General features: G+C 44.2%; 1 protein-coding gene across 10 annotated transcripts in view; it reads left to right on the top strand.

Annotated features, from left to right (window-relative positions):
- The first annotated feature begins 3,333 nt into the window (after positions 1–3,333).
- Positions 3,334–22,215, top strand: part of RYR3 (ryanodine receptor 3) — a 500,053-nt gene continuing 481,171 nt past the window's right edge. For 5 of the 10 annotated variants that reach the window (XM_074365865.1, XM_074365864.1, XM_074365866.1 and 2 more), the window contains exon 1: positions 3,335–3,616. In XM_074365865.1, the coding sequence (XP_074221966.1) occupies positions 3,566–3,616 (51 nt within the window). In that variant the 5' untranslated portion in view covers positions 3,335–3,565. Of the gene's footprint in view, positions 3,617–22,215 lie in introns of all 10 variants that reach the window. The other 5 variants (XM_045524185.2, XM_074365868.1, XM_045524186.2 and 2 more) reach the window with 2 other exon arrangements.

Below are 22,215 nucleotides of genomic sequence, written 5' to 3'. Positions count from 1 at the left end.
AGAGCAAAGGGGCCAGGGTCTTTGGCCAGCAAATAGAGTGAAACTAACTGGCCCTGCTGGGACTGAATCCACAATCCTGGCCTCATTAACACTACTTGAGCAATTGACCACCAAGAGTAATAAAGCATAGCAAAACAGATACTGATTTATATGACTATAGCCATTTTTCATTAATGTTTTAAAGCTCTATCAATCTTTCTGGTAAAACACGTATGAGAGGCCCTGTTATGTGAGAAAATCCTCAGGCCCAAAACCTCATTTGATAATTTGCCAGAGGGAAAAATAAATGCATGAATTTTGTTTCAATAATCAGATTTTGTCAGGCTTTTTATAAAGAATATGTGTCAAAGGTACAGAATTGCTGAAAGGATAAAAATTAAAAATTTCTAGTTTGGTCTCACAGGTTATTATTATGTGCTGGAAACAGCTGCTGGTGATATGAGCTGTCCAGCGTCTCACATTCAAATGCTGCTGGCTTCCAAGGCTGATTTTGAACGACATGAGCATCCCAAAAGTATATTATTGCTTTGCGGGCACATCACTGAAATTTTAGTAATGGCTGGGGGCTTTCTCCAGGGGTTTAGAAACCTGGGAGGCTGGGCTTTTTCCAATGAGACTGTAGTGGCTGCTACAGCCTCGAAGACCTCAGGGCCAAGTCCTCTAGCTCTCTACGAGGAATGACTGGCTTGGAGAGAGACTCAATTTAAAATACAGGGTGTGGGAGAGCACACCCGATATGTGGGGGCATAGGGAGGGTGGGGAGGGGGTGTTTCAATCTGATGGTTTCCACTGTGCTGTCCTAGAAGCAAGATGGCATAGTGTAAAAAGTACTGAGAAGCATTAGGCTTGGAGTCAGAAAATCCAAGTCTGAATGCCAGCTCTGCTACTTACCAGATGTATACACTTAGACAAGTAACTTAATCTTAGTTTATTCCCTCCCAGATTTGATGGGGGGACTAACCAAACCCATATCAAAATCCAATATCTGAAATCTGTCTGTCTGTCTGTCCATCCATCTATCTCTATACTAGTTTGTTTTCTTTATACTCTTTCTTTCAATTACCCCGAGGACAAAGACTTCAGCTGTCATATTCAATGATACATCTGCAGATCTGGCTGAATTAAATCCTAAAGTGGTGAAATAATTTGATCACCTGACTACAGCATCGTTATTGGTGAATACTGGGGATATCTTAGAGAATGGAAGAGCTTTTCACATAATTGAACAGCTCACTTTTGCACATGTACCCTAAAGGAAAGCAAGGACCACCAGGAATCCAAGAGAGTGCACTCTCGGTGTTACAGCACTCCTTTCCTACCCCTTTTTGTGGTGAGTCATTTGAGCCATAAAGCAGGTGGTGTCCCATCTCATGTATCTTGATTTCAGTCAAGTGTGTGAAAAAGGCATTTGTAGTCTCCTCATGAACGGCAAAAATTTGGGGCTGCAAAATAATATATTTAGGCAGATTCTTTACCTAGTAAATAATCATTGACCCAAGAAGGTATCCAGTGGTATGGAAAAGATATGCATATCATAATTTAGAGATAATTAGCACTTTGGATAGTGTAATCTAGATTTTAAAATGTCTTAAAGGATCATATTTTGACAGAAATAAATAGAATGAATTATAATAGGAAGAAATATTTTTTAACATTTTTATTGATTTATAATCATTTTACAATGTTGTGTCAAATTCCAGTGTAGAGCACAATTTTTCAGTTATACATGAACATATATACATTGTCACATTCCTTTCTCTGTGAGCTACCATAAGATCTTGTATATGTTTCCCTGTGCTATACAGTATAATCTTGTTTATCTATTCTACAATTTTGAAATCCCAGTCTATCTCTTCCCACACCCCACCCCCTTGGCAACCACAAATCTGTATTCTATGTCTATGACTCTATAAGAAATATTTTTTTTAAAGCTGATACTTAAGGACTTGGGCATAACCGAAGTGAGGAAGTCTTGACTTTAGTGGCTCATGCAGGGAGAAAAAAAACAAAACTGTACAGATTCTAGTTAAATGCAGACATAAGGTGTCATTGGTGCTGCTCCAAAGCCAACCCAATATTAGGCTGCATGGACAGACTGTCCAAAACAAGGGAGGAGAGCACTACAATTTAGGAGGAAGAAGACAAAATGGAATGCTTGTAATAAGGTCATCAGAAATGACGTAGGCCTTGGAAACTGTGCTACAGGGGACAGTGAGGGGAAGAGGAATCCTTAGGCAGGAGAAGGGGCAAGTGGGTGGTGGTCACAGAGGTGAGCATAGCAGGTGCACTCCAATATGTGAAGGGTCACAGTGTGCAGTTGGTTTGATTTATTCTAGATAGACTTCAGAAGAGGCACTAGGGCCAAGGTGCAGCCTCTGGAAGGAAGCAGTTTGGGTAAAACATAAGGGGAAAAAAGCACATTATTTTTCTTAGCATCTCTGATGTCTAGTAGAAAATGTGGGACTGGAGCCCAGGAAAGAGGCCTTAATAAGGTAGAACCAAGAGAGAGGTCACCCACAAGGAAGCCAAGAAATTGGTTGGGATTTCCAGTGTCCTCTGCCACCATTAGCCCAGAACTGTCACCCATATACCTTCTAGGTTACTCTTCAGCCTAGGTGTACATCTTGTCCTACTGTCCCCTTTCTTGAAAGCTTCTCTTGCCCTGGAACTTCTTGGCCAGCAGAAAGAAGGGGGCGACCTGTATGCTCAGCTTTAGCAAGGACCAACCTGACAGCCCTTCAGTTCCAGAAAGTGACCTAAGGCTGGGTGGGATGTCAGCGGTCCCAGGACCTGGAAGGGATCTCACTGTATACTCTGTTTTGGAGTTCACAGGGCTGGCAACCTAAAATGCAGAATAAGTTTAGAAGATAAGGGGTAGGCAGAGAGAAAGGGTTCTGATGCCACCTGACCTCTGAATTGTGGATGAAATGGGGAAGCTTCCCGAGGTCCAGAGAGGTTACTCATTTCAGCAACAATGTACAATCAAAGGGTTTAGTAAAACATACTGATTGGATTTTCAAGAGGGGAAGGGGCTCTCTTAAGGTGCAGAAAGGGCTATCCAGACAAAGTGGGCAAAGAGAGAGGATTGGTGCTCCAGTTGGCCTTTGTTTGCGAATAGGAGCGGGGTAGGGGCACCCTCTTGTCGCCGCGGGGCGCGCTTCTCCGCTGAGCTTGCGGCACGGCGCGGCGCGGTGCGGTGCGGTGGGAGGCTCCAAGGCCCCCGCCCGGGTCTCCGCGCCGCCCCCGCCCTCTCCGTGCGCCGGGCGCTGCGCTCTCCGCGGGCCCCGTGGCCGCCGCGCACTTGGCTGGGGCGAGAGGCGAGAGGGTAGGCGGGCTGCTTGGTTGGCGTTGGCGCTCTGCAGTGCAGTGGAGTGGTAGCCCAGCTCCCTATGGTCGGGGATTAGCTCGGCGCATCCGAAGCTGAGCCAGGAGCCAGAGGAGGAGGAGGAAGAGGAGGAGGAGGAGGAGCAGGAGAAAGAGCGCAGCAGCAGCGGGCGCACGCCGAGCGGCTGCCGGGGGAGGCAGAGGCGCCGGAGGCTGGGGCACCGCCGACGCCTCGGGAGCCATGGCCGAAGGGGGAGAAGGAGGCGAGGACGAGATCCAGTTTCTGCGGACTGTGAGTCTCCAAGGCGGGGGCGAGGCGGCGGGCAAGTGGGGAGGAGCGCGGAGCCAGGCGAGGAGGGGCTGCGCTGCGCCTCGGTGCCCGATGCGCGGTGCTGGATGCCCGGTGCCCGGCGCGTTCTCCGCACCCTCGGGCTGCAGGGGCGCACCGGCCACCCACCCGCGGAGCCACGAGGGGGCTGCGTGGGAAGGGGCACCTTCTCTTGCCTGTCCCTTCTTCCCCTACCTCCACCCCCACCCTATACCTCCATATCCACCTCTACCGCACTCGGGGCAACTTGCTACTTGATCTGAAACCTTTGATGCCCAAACTTCCAGCCAGGGTTTGCTCGTGGTTGTTCTGACCCGGAGGATCAGAAGTGAAAGATTTCGCCTCCGAGTCGGCCCGCTGTTTCACCCCAACACTCCACCCCAGCTCCCTGCCTCCTCCTCCACGCACTGGGAAACCGCCAGCAGGAACCAGCCGGGCAGGGGCTAGCGTGGGGAACCGGGTCCGAGAAGCGGGCGCAGGCGTTGGGTCCCAGTCCTGGGATTGCTTGGAAGAGAATTCACCCAGCGCTGCCCCTCGAACATTAAGCCCCCAAGCTGGCAGCTGCTGCTAGAGCTTTACTTCACTGCCCTGAGTCTAAGAGCAGTGGCTTCTGCTGCCCGCTTTCCCGAGCCTCGCAGGACAGGGAAACCCCGGTCTCTGGCTCCGCGTCACTCGGGTCCCCTCCCTGGCACCGGAGGGCGCTGCTCCGCCCCAGATTTTAGGGGAAGCGGCGGGGATGGGGGGGGGGGGTGGAGTCTGTTGTAGCCACAACCACCTTGCCCCTTAGGAGTTAAGATAAAGGTTTTCAAAGCGGACGACCACCAGAAGGGGTAGGGGGAGGCACTGGGGTGCGTCCCAGCTCTGATTTCCGCCAGGTGACCTTGAGCCAGTCGCATAGTCCGCCCTTCCTAGCCTCAGTTTCCTTATGTGTAAACTGAAGAAAATCCAACCAGCGTTTCAGGATTGATAAGGACTAAATGAAATAGTGAATGTCATAATGTTTGTAAACTGTAAATTGCTCTTTAAGTGTTAGATCATTTTATATGCGCTGCCTAGCTCACGGGATTTGGAATTCTTTCTCTCTTGTCTCTCCTCTTCAAGTGCCACCTTCAAACCTGGTCTCTGGAGCTCACAACTTAGCTTTTGTCCATCTTTTGCACCATATCCCTCTACTTGAAGTGCTTCCTTACAATCAGTTTCTCTTTCAAACTTGGTTCCTCTGTCAGGGCTGGGACTTGGGTCTCTGTGGGGACCCACTACCCTTATGATACTACCTTCTGATACTACCAAATTATCCATCTCTTCATCCTGGTCCTCATCTCTCACAATACACACGGGACAGTTCCACACTTATGACTCATTAAAGCCCTTTTGTTGTAAATCTGCCTGTTCCCCCCAAAGCCCTGTGAAATCCTTAAGCTTTCCTTCCAACAGGTGTTCTTGTTATTAGGTGGGTGGCAGCTCTGGTACTTCCTACCTTGCGCCTTCCCCAGTCAGTCATTTCTTCTGCCTTTTATTAATGATCTTCTAGGCACTGTTGATTGAAGAAATTCCATTCTGACTGATAGGCTCATTGTTGGACGGATGACCCAGGGGGTCAAGGTGAAGTTCTGGTGGTTGTCCTGAGATCCCCATCCTACGTGTTTCTCTTGGCTTCTGTGACCACCTTGGCTGACATTTCCTCTCCATCACACAGTGGTAACAGGTTTTGGAGGCACCTGTAACCAAGGCTTGCTGTAGAGCAGTGCTTCTTAAACTGTGTCATCGGTGTCCTGCCCCTAAATCAGAGCCCATGGGCTCATTTTAAAGCCCACTCCTGGTCCCCTGTGTGAATCAAGGTGAAGAACCTCTGTTGCAGTGGTACTGTCTGTCAGTTCCATGGCTTCCAGGGAGAGCTGGAAGTAACCGTAGGGGCGAGTGACTCCAAATGTGGCATTGATTCTTTTCCTTCTAGTAATCACCTTAGGCATTTTTTAAATATATTCCTCAGTAACCCTGTGAAGCAGCTTAACTTCATCTTTGGCTTATTGGGGAGAAAATAGGTGGTGAAATTGAGGCATGGGAAATCAGGTGACTTGGCCACGGTTGCCCAGCAGGTTACTGATAATTGTTGTCATATACTGTTAAGTTAAATCCCCACTAGAGCCTAGCATTGAGCATTAGTCCAGAGGTCATAGTCTTAAGAATACACCGAGATGAGAACTGCCGCTTTCGGAGCTGATCCTCTCCCTCTGTATCCATGCGTTAGACAAAATTATTTCTTCAAATCTAATCGATGTAAGTTTTTGATCTGAACAAAATTTTGACTCTATCTTGCTGCTTTTAAGGAAGTCAAGAATCACAGGGCTGTGCTCTTAGTGGAAATTTTTTACCTTTGAATATGACTGGGTTCGAAGATGTATTTCAGTTTGAACTCCCCCACTTATCTCTACCTTAGAGTTTCTTTTTTTTCCCCAAACAAAATCTTTTAAAGCATTTTGGCCATATGTTAGTCATGCAATTCCTCTTCATCGTAACACTGTCCTGGACCAGAAGGTGGTTGATTTTTGACAATGGAATAGAATCCTGTCTTTGTAACCTTGAACCTTAGAGGATTGCCACTCCAGACCAGAGGCTTTTAAACCTACTTTTTAAAAATAGACCATAGGCTAGCATTGTGTCGAGGATCCTTGTCAAATTGTTGGTAGTTATGCTGCCCTGTTTATCATGCTAGTGACAAAAATGAAAGCAGCTGGAACTCTCGATGACCTGAAATGGACCAGAATTACTGCAGTAACTACTGTGGGCATGTGTACTGAGGCTTTCGGCACTTGCTAGGTGGGGTGTTCATCCTGGTTGCATCCTCTGATACCTTTGAAGCCCACCCTCTCCTGAGTCAGGGGCAGGTCCCACACAAGGGGTTTGGAAGTGTAAGCGCAGCTTGTTAACTAAATGCTCCTGTATCCCAAACTTTAAAATGGCTGTTTAAAACTGCCTGTTCTCTCCTGGCCTTCTGAAGTCTCCAGCAGTCATCTAAGTCAACGAGTCAGCTAGACAGATAGACCTAAGAATTTTCTTTAAGGCTACAATTTTTCCTCCCACTGCTGCTGGCAGCGGCATCATCCTCCCTTCCGATTGCTCTTGCTGACGTAGCCAGTGTCACTGACGTGGCTCTGAAGCTGCTCAGAAGCAGATAACCCTGCCAGCCGCTGATCTGAAAGCAAGAAGTTACAGTGAGAAGAGTGACAATTACTCTATCTCCAGACGGCTGGTGGGGTGGCTGGCACTGCATCACGCTCTGAGCGTGCCAAGAAGAAGATGGTTTCTCCCCCTGATTTTTCTCCTCTGGGACTACAGCATCCATTAAAAATGAGAGAAAGAAAAACCTCCAAGCCTCAGCTTATTGTTTTTAAAATACCACAGCCTTCTCCTTGCCAACCCCTTCCCCACCACAAAGTTAACTGAAACAGATCTCAACGTGAGATAGACATTCGTTTCAATTAGTTTCAATTAAAGATTGGTCATAGATGCCTGATTTAGCCCTTCTTGTAGAAGATTGTCCTCCTTCGTCTAAATTTGCAGCTCTCAAGGGACAAGAGAAGGCACTTGGACCAAGAATCAAGACTACTCCTGTGGTCTTGGGCTCCTTCCTACAGGATGACTAGGACAAATCCCTGAATTTGAGCTGTGGCACTGACCTGAGCTCATGTCTGTCCAGAGCACATCATCCCAGGTTGGGGTGACAGTGAACTTTCCCCGGGTGGTTTATGGATTCCTGCTTGCCTCTCGCCTCCGCTGAGTCAATTTACATAACAGCGCCCTGATGCCAATGTCTTGCGTGCTTTTGGTAGCTTTCCTTTGGGGAGACAGGGGGAGGGGGTGGGCGCGAATGACTTCTTCCTTCAGCAGTACATTGGCTTGGGTGACAGTGAGTGGTGACGGAGGGAGTGCTAGAATGCAGACCCAGCACCAGGTGTCTGTTGTTGGAGAGCAGGGCTGAGCTCTCCTGCAGAATTAGGTTTGATGGTTCAAATGGCAAAACTCAGAATATTCTCACACTCTGCATCTCCCCATATCACTTCCCATTTTCTTGGTCTCTTTTCCTTTGGCTTCAGAGAGCTGATCTTATTAAGGAACTTTATCAGAGTAGCTGGACACCTAATACCCCTCCTTTCCAGGGAAATGCCTATGGTGGATGTGAGAAGGAAGCCAGGTCCTTCTCACAGAAATTAACTGCATCAGAAAGGTCACATCAGCACTGGGGTGGGGTCGGGGGGGTCGGTGGGAGGGAGCTTCTGTCTCGGAGGTACTGATTGCCCATGACGAGGATTGTCCTGAGGGACTGTAAGCTGCCAAGCTCCTGGGAATGAGGTGATGGTGACTGTGAGCTTGGAAACATTTGGAATGTATTGTAGCCAGTGTAAGAGCAGTGAGACCAAGAACAGGTCTGCAGTTGAATAAGGCGTGTCTGGTGTCTGCATATTTTTTTCTGATGCTGATACGATCGTTAAGCAGAATGAGGACACTTCAGTGAAACACGTTTATTTAAACAATTCTTTATACTTTTTCACCATTGATTTAGAGAAAAAACAAATCTATTTCTTGGGTTCATTAGGGTTGATCCAAAGGGGAAAATGTTGAAAAAGAAAGAGTGGGCGGAATTTATTTTGAAGGCACAATACTCTGATAATTATTTTTAAGAATTTGTATTTAAATAGATCTTATTGGGTTTATTTGTCTGCATGTTTATTTGCCTCTTCTGCTTGTTTTGTGATCAGCTGTTTTCACTGCTTCCCAGGAAGGATTTTATTGTCTCATCATTTGACTCTTTACCTTACTATTTAATGTTTATTTTAGAAGCGACTGGCTCCATCATTTTCTAATTGACTTCCATCCTCCTTCATGATTCTCACCAATCTCTTGTGTGGGTCCAGGAAGTCCTGTGTCTTCAGAAACCAATACTCTGGCTCATTTCCCACAATCCCACATCCATATAAACCCTTCTTTATTAGCTCTGTCTTTAAGCTACCCTTAATACAAGATTTATCCAGTAGAGGGGGAATGAGGTAGTAAAAAAAATTGAACTTAGAGGCAGGAATTCTTATTTCCAGCCGTCGCTCACTGTGACCTTGAATGAGTCCCTAAAGAAAATGAAGGTTTCCCCCACTGTATGAAGAGGTAGAAAGTGCTCTAACAGCTTCACGGAAGTGTCATGAGAGGAAACAGCAATGCCAACAATACACTAAGAGAAGAGGGTGTGCTTCGTGTGGTGGTATACTTGTGTTCTTGTTCTCCTGCATGAGGAAGTCAACCCTGCTTGTGACTAAATCTTGTTGAAAAGCACATTTTCCCCTTCCTCCAATATGCTCTCTGCCACAGGTCCTCCCCTTCATCCCAGAGTCGTTAGACGGTCTCCAATGTTGGTCCAGTCCCGGTGTATTTGGGAAATGACTTGACTAAAGCAAACGCCAGCTTCTCTGCATCTATTTGACTAAAAGACTTGTTTGAGAAGGCAAGTCATTTGCTGCAAGAGCCTTCAGAAGCCCGGGTAGTCCCCCAGGATTCCAGCCACCAAACGGAACATTCAGAGTTCTTTTTTGTCTTCTTAGAAAATGACCAATGCTCCTTATTTCCCATTGGACAACCTTTTCTTATTGATTCCCACATCTCTTCCTTTCAAAGCTATCCCTCCCGTGTCCTCCCTCCTGCTTCTTTTCTTAACCCCTCCTCTCCCCCTCTGGGACCAGCTTTCCTCTAAAGCTAACCCTGCTTCTCCTCCCAGGGATTTTGCTGCTTCATTCACATCTGTGTGGAGAGTCAGGGCCTTTGAAAAGTTCCTTTTGGCTGCCCCTGGAGGAAGCAGATGCTTCTGCGGTGGGATCTCAGCCAATGCTGAGCCGGCAGAGTACCACTTCTCCCCAGGGAGCCACGTCGGGTCCTCCGGCTTCAGGCTGGCGTCCTCTCAGCCATCTTCTTGTTTGCAAGCCGGTGGGGTATTTTCGGGACAAAGACATATCCAGCCACTGCAGCTTCCTTTGCTTCAGTGAGTTTTGCCATCATAGCACCTCTTCGACTCAGAGCAAGGGAAGAAAAAGTGCTGGCACCTTCATCCTCATCCTGCTGAAGGAATGGGCCTGGCGAGGTGCCGAGTTTGGTTTTTTCCCCTCCTGATGTCATTTCTGATTCCTGATTGTCTGAAAACGAAGTTCAGATCAGCTCCGAGACTGACGATGCATTATGCCAACATAGAAGAGCCATGCCTCCTCTCCTCACATACATTTCTTCCCTCCTCCAGCTCAGAGCATATTGCTAACTCTACAGGAATCCTCTGGGCTTTTGTCCTGTTAGGTGGGACAAGGCCTTACAAGCAGGAGAGACTGAGGCACGAGGCCTTGTTTTCCTGTTTGTGTTTTCTTTTTCTTTCACCCTCCCTCTCCTTAGCCAGTCAACTCCTCATTAATTTCAGGTCTCTCCACCCCAAACCCAGGCCTGTCTACTCAAGGAGATCTTATTTTATTGGATTCAGTGCTCAAGAAAGACAGCAAACATTATATCCTAAAACCAGATCACAAAGAGATTCAGAAATTTCACTCGACATGAGCCATCCCCTCTGGGGTGACAGCTGCTCACTGCTGCTTACTTTTCCCGGTGCCAAGGAGGCAGGAGAGAGCTCTGGAGACAGAGCTGCTGCCGCCTGTGCAGAATCTTACAGGCTGCTGAGTTTCATGGATGTGCAGTTTTATGCCATAGGAACCGACCAGTGTGATGAGCAAGGCAACACGGCTTGCAGGAAAGTGTAAGAATGAAAATCTGAGTTGGTGACTGTGTCAGTGTGACCCAGGTGCATGAGGCCATCCTTCTCCTTGGTCTGCCTCTGGGATAAGGCATCAACTCAAGATATCCCATCTGTGAAAATGCGGAAATGCAAAATTGTTAGCTCAGCGGGTACCATTAATGGTTAGCATCATCAACAGCTGAGCAGAGCCAGTTTCTGAAGGGATAGGAATTGGTGAAACACGAGAGCACTAAGGAGCATTCCTGAGAAGGGCAAGCCTGGGTGAGCACCATGCTGGTTCTGGTTCCTTGGTACTGAGGAAGCAGAGAGGCCTCAGGGCATGGAAGTCTGAGTGGGGTGGGGGTGGCACAGAGACTACATCTTTATCTACTTATGACCTCTGATCGGAGGAGAAGAATCCTTGAGCTTCGTGGGAGAAAGCAGCCAGCCTCCTTTCAGGCATTGGGAGGATAGCTATTTGCAGCCAGGACCGGTTCTCATAAATACTTTGTTCTCAGCAACTCAGAATCAGAGACAGCAGTTAGAAGAGGAAAGTCTGGGATTTTTATAGGATGAGGTGACTCTCCATCAGCGTGAGCACTAAGGCACCCCCTTCCTGAAGTAGAAAGGTGTTCAAGCAACAGAACTCCATTGTCAGTTATCATCTTTGGTGATATGCTGCTCATCGTTATCCCAAGGAAATGCTTAAAGTCCCTGAAACCAGCTTAGAACAATTCCTACTGGAAAAAAAAAAAAAAAAAAAAGGGAGGGGGGAATACTAAGGGGAGCCACCTATCGCCCAGTGGAGCAAATAGGAAAGGCTCTTACTGGAAGGTTCGTGCTTCTCAAACACACCAGTGAATGCCTGGCATTCACTCTCTGATGATTTCACAGTTGAATTCTCTAATGGGCCTGGGCAAAGAGAGCAAGTCAGTGGGACTACAGGAAGAAATGGAAAGTTCTCCATCAATGGCACATAAATGTCCACAGCGTAAGAAGTATTGATTGGGACTGCTGCACTCTATGCCGTGGACCAGGTCCAGACTGTAAATAACACTGGGGCAGAAAGAGGGATCCAGTTGGCCACAACTTTGCATTGAACCAAAAGCTGGATCCAAGAGGTCAAATCAAAATAGGGCAGCAAATTCTGGCAGAGTGTGAGCCCCTCACAAGCCCCTTCATCTCTATCACCCGGGACACACAGCTGTTGTTCTGAACTAGAGCAGTAGTTCACCCCTAGTCAGCCTCTCTTCTGTCCATGCTGGCAAGAAAAAAGAAATCCAAGAATAAACCGTAGTGATGTCTTGAGCAAATCTCATTTCTTTGCAAGAGGGATTTTAAGATGAAAAACATAACAGAACGTACCAGTCAAGTGGGTAGACTCAGAGTGAAAGCATTTGCTTTATTTGGTGACGTTTCCATCACCAAATACTTAGAGGATTGTCTGCCCTTCCCTGGATTTTAGTTCATCCATGTTTTAAAAATTTGGATTCTTTTTTATTGGAGTATAGTCAGTTTACAATATTGTGTCAATTTTTGGTGTACAGCACAATACTTCGGCCATACATATACATACCTGTATTCATTTTCATAGTCTTTTTCATTATAGGTTGCTACAAGATACTGAATATAATTCCCTGTGCTATACAGTATAAACTTGTTTATCTGTTTTATATATAGTAGTTAGTATCTGCAAATCTCAAACTCCCAATTTATCCCTTCCTATCTTCTTCCCCCCAGTAACCATAAGTTTGTTTTCGCTGTCTGTGAGTCTGTTTCTGTTTTGTAAATAAGTTCATTTGTGCCTTTTTTTTTTTTAGGTTCCACAAATAAACAATATCATATGGTATTTTTCTTTCTCTTCCTGGCTTATTTCACTTAGAATGACGATCTCCAGGTCCATCCATGTTGCTGCAAATGACATTATTTTATTCTTTTTTATGGCTGAGTAGTATTCCATTGTATGTATGTACCACATCTTCTTTATCCATTCACCTGTCGATGCACATTTAGGTTGCTTCCAGTCTTGGCTATTTTAAATAATACTGCTGTGAACATTGGCATGCATGTGTCTTTTCAAATTAGAGTTTTCTTTGGATGTATGCCCAGGAGTGGGATTTGTCCATCCATTTTGAAAACATGGCAATAGTGAACATATCTCGGCAATGCCTTGAAAATAGGAGTGAAGAGATTCTGAGTCTCCTCCAGGAGTATTAGTTATGTGTATATGGAGGGAGTAACTCGGAATAAAAGATGTTTAGTTGCCCCATTGCCTGAAAAGTTTCCTGTGAACCTCAAGTGTTGGCCAGAGATAATAAACTCCAGGTACCAGAGGTCTTAAATTCAATCTGCTCCAAATCCCTAAGTACCTGTAGATCGGAGGACTCACTTTTAAACACACTGGGGGCCAGGCAGGTAACTAGACGTCTGCATCAGGCTTTATTTGCAAAGAGAGGAGGGCTTGCTCTGCACATTCAAGTAAAATTCTTAAACACTGCTGGCCAAGCGAAACATATCCGCAGCAAGACCCTGAGCTGCCTGCCAGTTTGCGGCCATGGATGAACCCTCGGGTTCTGAGTGAATGCACTGCCTGGAATGCATGAATGTATTTATGAGTAGAATCAGGCTCACAATACACATCAAGGTCCCTGGATGAAAATGTCAACACAAAAGACAATGTTTCATCTGTCACAGTGTGTGTGAGAGAGAGATTGGCAGGCAGACAGATTAGTAGGCTTAATAAATGATACATTTGATCATCAAAATGAATTCTAATTGTGCTTTGCTTTAAACGCCCTTTAAATTGTCATAGAGATATAGATATCATGAAATGTAAAGTCAGCAGGGTCTCCTGTCAACATTTATTGACCATCTTCTCTGCCGGGCCCTGACAGGTGACTGGGAGTTAACGCAGATGAATAAGACATCTTAATGTTCCCTGGGGGTCAAGAGGGAGCCCCGTTGTGTTTTAAGGTGGCAATGACACCAGTCACTTCAGCTGCCTTTTATAACGTTTAATTTAGCTTTCCATACTTCCATGGTACAAAAATGTTCTTATTAAAATGTATGCCCTTGGGGGAAGTTTTTTAACTTCTGTGCCTGTTTCCTCATGGGTTAAATGAGAGTAAGAACAGTAGGTGTCTCAAAGGGTTGTTGTGAGGATTAAACGAGTTAATCCATGTTAGGTGTTTAGAAGCGTGCCCGACATATAGTAAGTCCTCTGTAAATACTAGTTATCAATATTGTCTCAACAAACAGTGTGCAACATGGATGTTAGTCACACTAGCTACTCCAAATGTCATTGCGTATTTTATTTATTTTTTGCGGGGGTAGGAGGGGGTTTAAACAACAGAAATTTATTTTCTCACAGTTCCGGAAGCTGGAGTCCAAGCCCATGTGTGAGGAGTGTTGGTTTCTCCTGAGGCCTCTCTCGTTAGCTTGCAAATCACCCTTCTTTTATTGCCTCTTTTTTTTTATTGGACTATAGTCAGTTTACAATGTTGTATCAATTTCTGGTGTATAGCATAATGTTTCAGTCATACATACACATAATATGGTCGTTTTCATTATAGGTTACTACAAGATATTGAATATAATTCTCTGTGCTATACAGAGAAACTTGTTGTTTATCTATTTTATATATAGTAGTCAGTATCTGCAAATCTCGAGCTCCCAATTTATCCCTTCCCACCTCCTTTCCCCTCTGGTAACCATAAGTTTTCTATGTCTGTGTATCTGTTTCTGTTTTGTAAGTAAGTTTATTTGTGTCCTTTTTTTTTTTTTTTATGATTCCACATATGAGTGATGTCACATGGTATTTTTCTTATCATGGGGTCACCTCTGTGCACACATACCCTTGGTCTCTTTCTCTTCTTGTGAGGACACCAGTTATACTGGATTGGGAGCCCAGCCTAATGGCTTATTTTATTTCAATTACCTCTTTAAAGACCTTATTTCCAAATATGGTTACATTCTGAGTTACTGGGGGTTGGGACATCAACATGTGAATTTGGAGGGGACACAATTCAGCCCACAACGCAGACCATAAGCACAGATGAGTTATTTTTCCTAATCTTGAAAATAATAGCACCCACATTCATTTTATAGTTGAAAAGTTCAAAGAGACAATACGCTGTGATTCTTCCATGGTCTGGATAGCCGACATTTTGCTGAACTGTAACATGACCAGGCCTTGTGAGTGGAGATGAGCCTGGAACGGACATGGCCCCAAGTGCCCAGACTGAAAGGTCAGTCCACTCTGCACAACCTCTTGATGCAAATGCTGATTGACTTTCCCTGCGGCAATTTTGGATTACCCATATCAGTGAATGGGCAACATGGTTTGCAGAATCCTAAACACAAGCAACTCATTGTCCTTGGTTTGGGGAGGTTTTTTTTGTTTTGTTTTCTTTTTCCTCAGTGTATGTATGGAAATTTGCCTTTCAGGGGATTCGCTGTATTTTCAGCAGTACAGGGTCATCCCATTGTAAAGATATGGCTATGCTTCCTGCTTGACTCCTCGTATCTGCAGATTCGAAGCCTGGAACTAAAGTAAAGCTGGATTCTTGCTATCTTGCTACGTGCTTCAGTGTCCTCTCCTCTTAAGATCCTGCTGTAGGCAGCAGCCCAAGCTTCTGATTCTTCTCTCTCCCTTCTGTATCAATTACTGTTCCCATTTCCCCTCTCTGCTTTCCATAGGATTAAATTAGATGGTGTTGATTATTTAATCCCTATTAAGAATTGTCTCTTCCCTGGATGAGAGTAGATGTCTACCTAGTTAAAATTCTCTGGTCCTTGAGGAGTGACAAGTGTAATGGAAGTCCAGGCACATGGGCTGATGATTCCTTGTTTCTGATTAGGTTATATCCCCCTAATTGGCTCTGTATTTTCATTCATAAAGCTGGTCCCAACAACTGAAACTTAATTGGGTTAAGTAGATGGGAAATTATATTTTAAAAAGTTAAAGTGAGATTTATCCCAAATAATATAGAAGGGATGAGCTTTTGATTTCCTTAAAGTGAGGGTGGTTTTTTGTTTTTTGGTTTTTTTTGGTACTGAATCTAGGTGTTTCATTAGTAATACATTTCACTTTTTTTAGTTGTGAATAGAAGACTAAACTATGGATGAGCTATGTCATTAATTCCAGTCTTGATTTCCTAATCTAGAGAATGGTGACTTTCATAACTAATTCACAGGAAGGGGTCAGGAGGAAATGACCTGACCTCAAGATTCTCCAGGGTAAGGACCTATTTTGTTATTATTAGCTGCCTCTTTCCCGCCAACATCTGATAATGTCTAGTGCTTGAGGACATCCTCAGAAAGCAACTTTCATAAAGAATAAAATGCTATAAAGATGTCACACATGCCTTTAGAACCTGGGCAACAGTGAAGCCTGATTACACGTGTCTAGAGCTCACTGTTCTAATCAAATACATTTTAGATCAAGGTTATTCTGACATTTATTTTTGGTACATAAATATTATTGTAGTGACTCATAATTAGGCATAATTGTACACAATTCACATAAATGACTATAATTAGTATACATTTTGCCTAGCCAGACCAATTTTTTTTCATTGAGTGTCTTAGTGCTCTCCTATTATCAACCTTAAAGTTGATGGTTTCTCTGGTATCACTGCCGTTTCAGATCACCTTATCATCATTGTCATCAGGTCAACACCGTCATCACATGTGGTCTCTGGTAAGAGAGTATTTAAGAGCTCGGGGTAAAACAGACCCGAGTGTGAATTCTGGATTGATCATTTGCAAAATATAAGACCCTGGGAGTTTTCTCTCTACAGTGGGACTACTGATGACTTTTCATATAGCTGTTGAGATATTGAAATGTGGTACTATTTGTAGACCCTTAATGCATGCAGTATCTCATACTCTGCATATTTCCTCCTCTGTGCTATAATATATGACGTGACATAATACATATTTTAGTGGTAGATCCTCCTCCCCAGTGGCTGGGGATCCCCTTTGCCAGGTCCCCAGCACCCGTGCTCAGCCTGTGCTTCTACGAGCCACCTGGGATCCTGAAACAGCTGCTCTTCAGTGATATGGGAACTGTTTAGAGGGTAGAAGATGTACTTAAAACTGTTTATTTACTACAATTTCTAACTCAATTAATTGGAAAAAAATCTAAATAGCTCTCCCACCTGCTCCCTGGAAGCCTTAGCCAAATGAAATCCTGTGGGTGTGCACGTGTTCTTGCTTGGTTTTCTGCACGCATGAAGCTTGCAGTCCCAAATCGTGCTTTTAATGAACCACAGGAACCTATGCCTGACTCCCAGCTGCTTTGTAGGCGATGATAAATACATTTACCGATCCCCGGGCTTTGCTCCAGTCTCTGGCTGTGCTAAGTGCATGTCACTCATGTTCACGTCCTGGTGAGGCCTCCAGAATACACGGAAGAAGGCAAATGTTTCATGAAACTCAAAGAGGCTCCACTCCTAGCTTAAACACCGGAAATCAAATGGAAATTAAAAGTAGGTATGTCTGAGGGTTTCATGTAAAAGAGATTTAGGGTTAACCTCTCTCTAGCCCTCTGGTTAGGTATAATATGTCATTGGGGAAGACAAGCCTCTTGGCCCCAGGCTTCTCTCTCACCATATGACAAGTGCACGAAATTCCTGACATTCGAGATACTCCTTTAGATTAAGGCATTATGTCCAAGGCAAATGTCTCGTCTTGGGGTGGGGAGTAGATTTAGATGTTACTGTACCTCCTCTTGGATTATCAGATTGTCTCCGACTAAAATCTTGATTTGGTAACGTGGCATTTGGGGTTGAAAGACAAGGAATTGTCACTAGGGCACTGGCAAGTTCACTTCCATGGTAGGTTACCCTGGATTTCCCAGAGAAATAGGGGAGGAGAGGGTACATTAAAAAAAAAAAGAAAGAAGAAAAAAAGATGGCACCTAAAGAGTAAGGATAAGGAGCAAAGAGGCTGAACGTCACTGACTTCATAATCTTTATCCAATCTTATTTTGTAGATGCCAATATCTCAGATGGAACTCAGTGTTTTCCATGAATAGAGGTGTGATTTTTATGTGAACTGTCTCTTTCGTACCGCTGATTTTTCTTCACCTTTCGCACTAATCATCTTCTAACATGCTGTATATTTAATTTGCTTAGCCTGTTTGCATCCCTCCTACTACTCAAGAATTTTGTCTGTTTGTTTTCTTTGTTATATTCTCAGTACTAAGGATGGTGCTTGGCACATGGTAGGTCTCTGAAAATAGTTGCCGAATGAATGAATAAATTCTCACACACTAGCCCTCCAGCCCATGTCCCTGCCTCATTGTGTTCCCGATGCCCAGGTTCCCCTCTCTGTGCCCTTATAGTTGGTGACACTGATGTAAGTGAAATGTATGTTACCATGAAGAAAAAAAATCCCAATCATATGGAATCATCCAGGGGACTTGGAGATACGTGGACTAATCTCTCAGTTTCTAACCTCAATGACTTATGTGAAGTCAGCTTGTAAAAACTGAGAGGATGGCTCTGATATCACATGTACGTTTGCCTGACTATTAGGATCAAACACACACATGGGACACGTCTAGGTCCTTATGGAAATAGAAAATGGATGTGGGACAATTCCATATATATGGAACATGTGTTTATACATCATTGAGACCAGTTTGATGACTACTGATATTTTTATATAGTTTTTGTGTTTCTAGTTGTTTGCAAGATGATGTTTACTTGAGTAACTGAAGGCTATTTTGATGTCAGTCTACCTTGGAAAAGATTTCTATGTGCTTTAAAAGTCTCTAATCCACACCTGATAGAAACCAGTCCCCACTCTATGTGGTTCCTTTATTTCCGTGAGATTCCTCAGTGCTGGCAATAGCGTAAACCATCACTGGCGTGTGAACATGCAGATTTGAAGTGTGACTTAGCCACCATTCATATCTACAAATGAAAATAAGCCATTTTATTAATAGTTCAAGTTGTTGGTAATTCAAGGCTGAGTTTTGTTTGGCTTTGAAATGTACTTTACTGCTTTCATTTTGCTCAGCTTGTTTCTACTTTTATATGATCTCTGTTTCCTCCAAGCCCTAGTCCTCCTTTAGAATCGAGAGGTTCTTCTAAACCATCTTCTGAGATTCCTTCCTATAGGGTTCTGAGTAGGACTATGATAACGCTCCTCTTACTTTCTTATATGAGTCTACCGAGGTGCCCTCAGCCCACGTCCATGCCTCACTGCGTTCTCGATTCCCAGGTCTCTTCGCCCTTAGGTCTACTGAGCTAAATCAGAGCTGATGGCTTTCAAAAAGAATCCTAAGGCATTTATAGCTACATAAAGACCCCTGGCAATCATCTGTTAATTTTTGTATTAGGAAATTGAGATGCTGTGTGTTATCCATCCATCCACTGAACGAGCATTTGTTGAGTACTTACCGTGTAGAAGACATGTGCTAGGAACCAAAGGAGATTTAAAGGTGGGCAAAATACATAATCCTGTTCTCAAGCATCTTAAAGTTCCGTAGGAGAGTTTAGGCATCTAAAGAACTGACAGCCAATTAGGACAAGAATATGTTAATCAAAGGTAAAAGTTACACAGCCTAGAAGGAAGCGTTAATTTTGACTAGGGAGTCAGGGGAAGTCAGAAAAGAGAGGGAATATTTGAACTGGGTGGAGTCTATAAGGTGCTGGTAGATGGAACATGGGGTTAAAAGTGTGTTTCAGACAGAAGGATCATCATAAAGTAAAACGCAGAGGTGTGAGAATATGTGACATGTTCAAGGAACTTTCAAGACTAGAGGATAAAGGATACACAGAAGACTATTAGGAGGTAAGGCTGGAAAACTATTTTGAGAGCAAATCAAGATGATCTGGCTTTAATTCTTTAGGCAATGGCAAACTAGCTAACCTGAATATAATTGACTCTAAAAATTTGATGTGCTTATGCTAATTTACAACTGCATGGTTTTGGTAAAGTAGAATATATAGATAGATTAAGTAAGGGTACCTTTTTTATATTGGTTATATTGGTTTCTTCAGTTCACAGCTGTATATCTGATGCTCTGAGAATCTAGTTGGCCCTTTAGGACAGATACAGATCACTTGAGCAATGACATCTGTAAAGACTGAACTTGAGAGGTCTGAAGCCATTAGCCAGAGCACCTCCACTGACGGGGACCTGGCCTTGCCCTTGGAGATGAAATGAAAGAAGTCTCACGTTGCACCTAAACCTTTCTTCATGGAGTGAGAACTACTCTATACCTATAAAAGATGATTCACCTTGGCTCAGGCCAAGGGGTTTAAGGTGACAGAGAAAGAATTAGTTGCTTCAAGAACATCTAGAACATCTAGAAAATGGGAACTGGTTGGCACTTGAAGGGCTACAGCTCTATTAAAGAGGCCTTATTGAGGGAGGACTCTGGATCAGCAGTGTCCCTCATAGCTCAGACTGTTAAACTTCGACTCCTCACTCCTGCCAGAGGCCATTTCTAGGCCATGGGCACATGAGCCCCAAAGCCACAGTGGTAGTGGGATGCGACCCTTTCTTGAATAGACTTTATAGGCCTTACTGCCCTGGCTCTCGCCTTTTGGGTTACATCTAATGGTGAAGAGAAATAGCAGATGATAATTCAATGCATTCAGATTGTTTAAAATTTTGCTAAAAGTTGAATGAGAAATATGACTGGAAAGTAACTGCTAATTATTGTCATCTGAACTAAATGATCTGGTACTCAATCATTTTGTGCAAACTTGGTTTCATGGTATATAAATCTCCTTTTCTTCACCAGACTGAATCCCTCCCTGGGGGGAAAGGTCTTCTTTAGTTATCTGATTTCTTACGCTTCCTTTTGTGCTCATGTTCGCGTGCACGGTGGCTCCGTGATTTCTTGAATGATTTTTCTACTCATTGTTTCTGCAAGACCTCATTGCTTGCTTAGACTAGGTATTCAGGACACCCCAATGGCGTGTTTTTACCTAACTGCTTATAAAAAGGGACTCTACATTCAGAAATTGCAGGTTCCATTCTGTATTAATGTAAACTTGTAATAGGACTGACTCATTTTCCATAAAGTTTGAAAGGTGTGTGTGTGCATGTGTGTGTGTGTGTGGTGTATCTGTGATTAAGGTGTTTTATTATTTTTGGGGGGGTGGAGGATAATTAGGTTGATTTATTTATTTATTTTTACAGGAGGTGCTGGGAATTGAACCCAGGACCTTGTGCATGCTAAGCATGCGTTCTATCACTTGAGCTATACCCTCCCCCCACTTAGATTTCTGTTGTTGTTTCTGGTGTAGCTCCAACGGCAAACATAGTGCAGCCTGTAGCATGTGCTGAACAAACATTTATAGGACAACCCTAATAAAGTGAAATGGAGAAAACAGGAGGAAACCTAAGTTTATGTGAAATCTGATCCCTCCTGTTTCAATTAAACTCTTGTCTAGTGCTCACCAATGTAGTATCATCGATTCCCCTGTGTGGGCTGTTACCACAGCTCTGCTTTGTCTTTCCCCTTTCAAGCTACCATTGTTCCCTTGGAGATGTGCTTAATTAAGAGAGCCACCCATCATAGCTTCTTTCTTTCACCTTCTTGTCAGTTATCTCTTCTGATTCCTTTCTTCCAGTCTCAGGTCCTGCACTGCACTTTCAGATGGGCCCCTTCTCCATCCCTGGCCTGCATGGGGCTGTTGAAGTGAATTTCCCCAGATAAGACTCTCTTTGCTTTCATTGAGAGCTTCATTGTAGTTTTGGGAACATGAAAAATATGCAGTTATGAGTGTACATATTTCCCATGTTTTAGTTAAGATGGATCTATAGTCTGCCTTTCCAGATGTTACAGAGGTGCAACTGTTGCCTTGGACTTTGATTTGTGGATTGAATATTGCCATTCAGATGCCTGAATCATGTGCAGCTTTTTAGCAAACCTAGACCTAGCTTTATTCAAATACATCGAAACCTATGAGACTGTTTCCTTTCTCCTCCCCCTTCTCGTGCTTACATAGTCTCTCTTCTTTCTTCCCTTGCTCACTTCTTCACATTGTGGGGTTTTTTTCCCCTATCTCTTCCTTGTGTTCAGCTATTTCTCTCTTTCCTCATTTCTAGCTCTCTTATTCCAGTCTTTCTTTAGAAATATCCATTCATACAAGTAAAGTTGAGCCCCGAAATAATATAGGCTGGCAGGGCTGCAATGAAAGGAAACAGAAAGTGAGAGCGACAGCACTCGCTCCCAGCTCGGGGCCCTTCTGTGGTTGTCCACGTCTGGTCTGCAAGGCTAGGGACCGTCTCCCGCCTCCTTCTCTTTCCCACACCCACTCCCTTCCCCTGCGCTTTTGGAAGATGTGTCAAGCACGTAGACTGGTGACTTTTACTCCCTCCTGGGTAAGAGCTGGTATGTACTTCTGAGCTGGGCTTCCATGAGTGAGTCAACATTGAATATTTAACTTTGTCTCCTGAGAAACCAGAATTTTTATGTCCCCAGGGAATTCACTTAGTGAGGGGCATGAGTGATGGATGTGAAAGTTCCAAAAGTTTTCTATAAAAACTGGAAAGTCAGGCTTTGAGTTTACCAGGAGAATATACTTGGTTCAAGCTACCTATCTATGTAGGGTTGTGAAATTCATTAAACTCTTTGATGAGTTGGGAATTGACGATGTCAAAAGGATACTTAAGTTTCTCAAAGGAAATTTGCATCAGGCTCACTCATTTTAGTGTGTGGAGAGCTTTTCCACTTTGGCGTATTTTGGTCAGGAAGAAGTAGAACACAAATCACCTGCTAGAATTTGGAGCCACGCTAGTAAATGCAGACTCTCCAGTTTTCCATATTCTCAGTCTTTCT

The sequence above is a fragment of the Camelus bactrianus genome, chromosome 6, assembly GCF_048773025.1.
Source record: "Camelus bactrianus isolate YW-2024 breed Bactrian camel chromosome 6, ASM4877302v1, whole genome shotgun sequence".
Classification (NCBI taxonomy): Eukaryota; Metazoa; Chordata; class Mammalia; order Artiodactyla; family Camelidae; genus Camelus; species Camelus bactrianus.
This window is presented reverse-complemented; position numbering and strand designations above follow the sequence as displayed.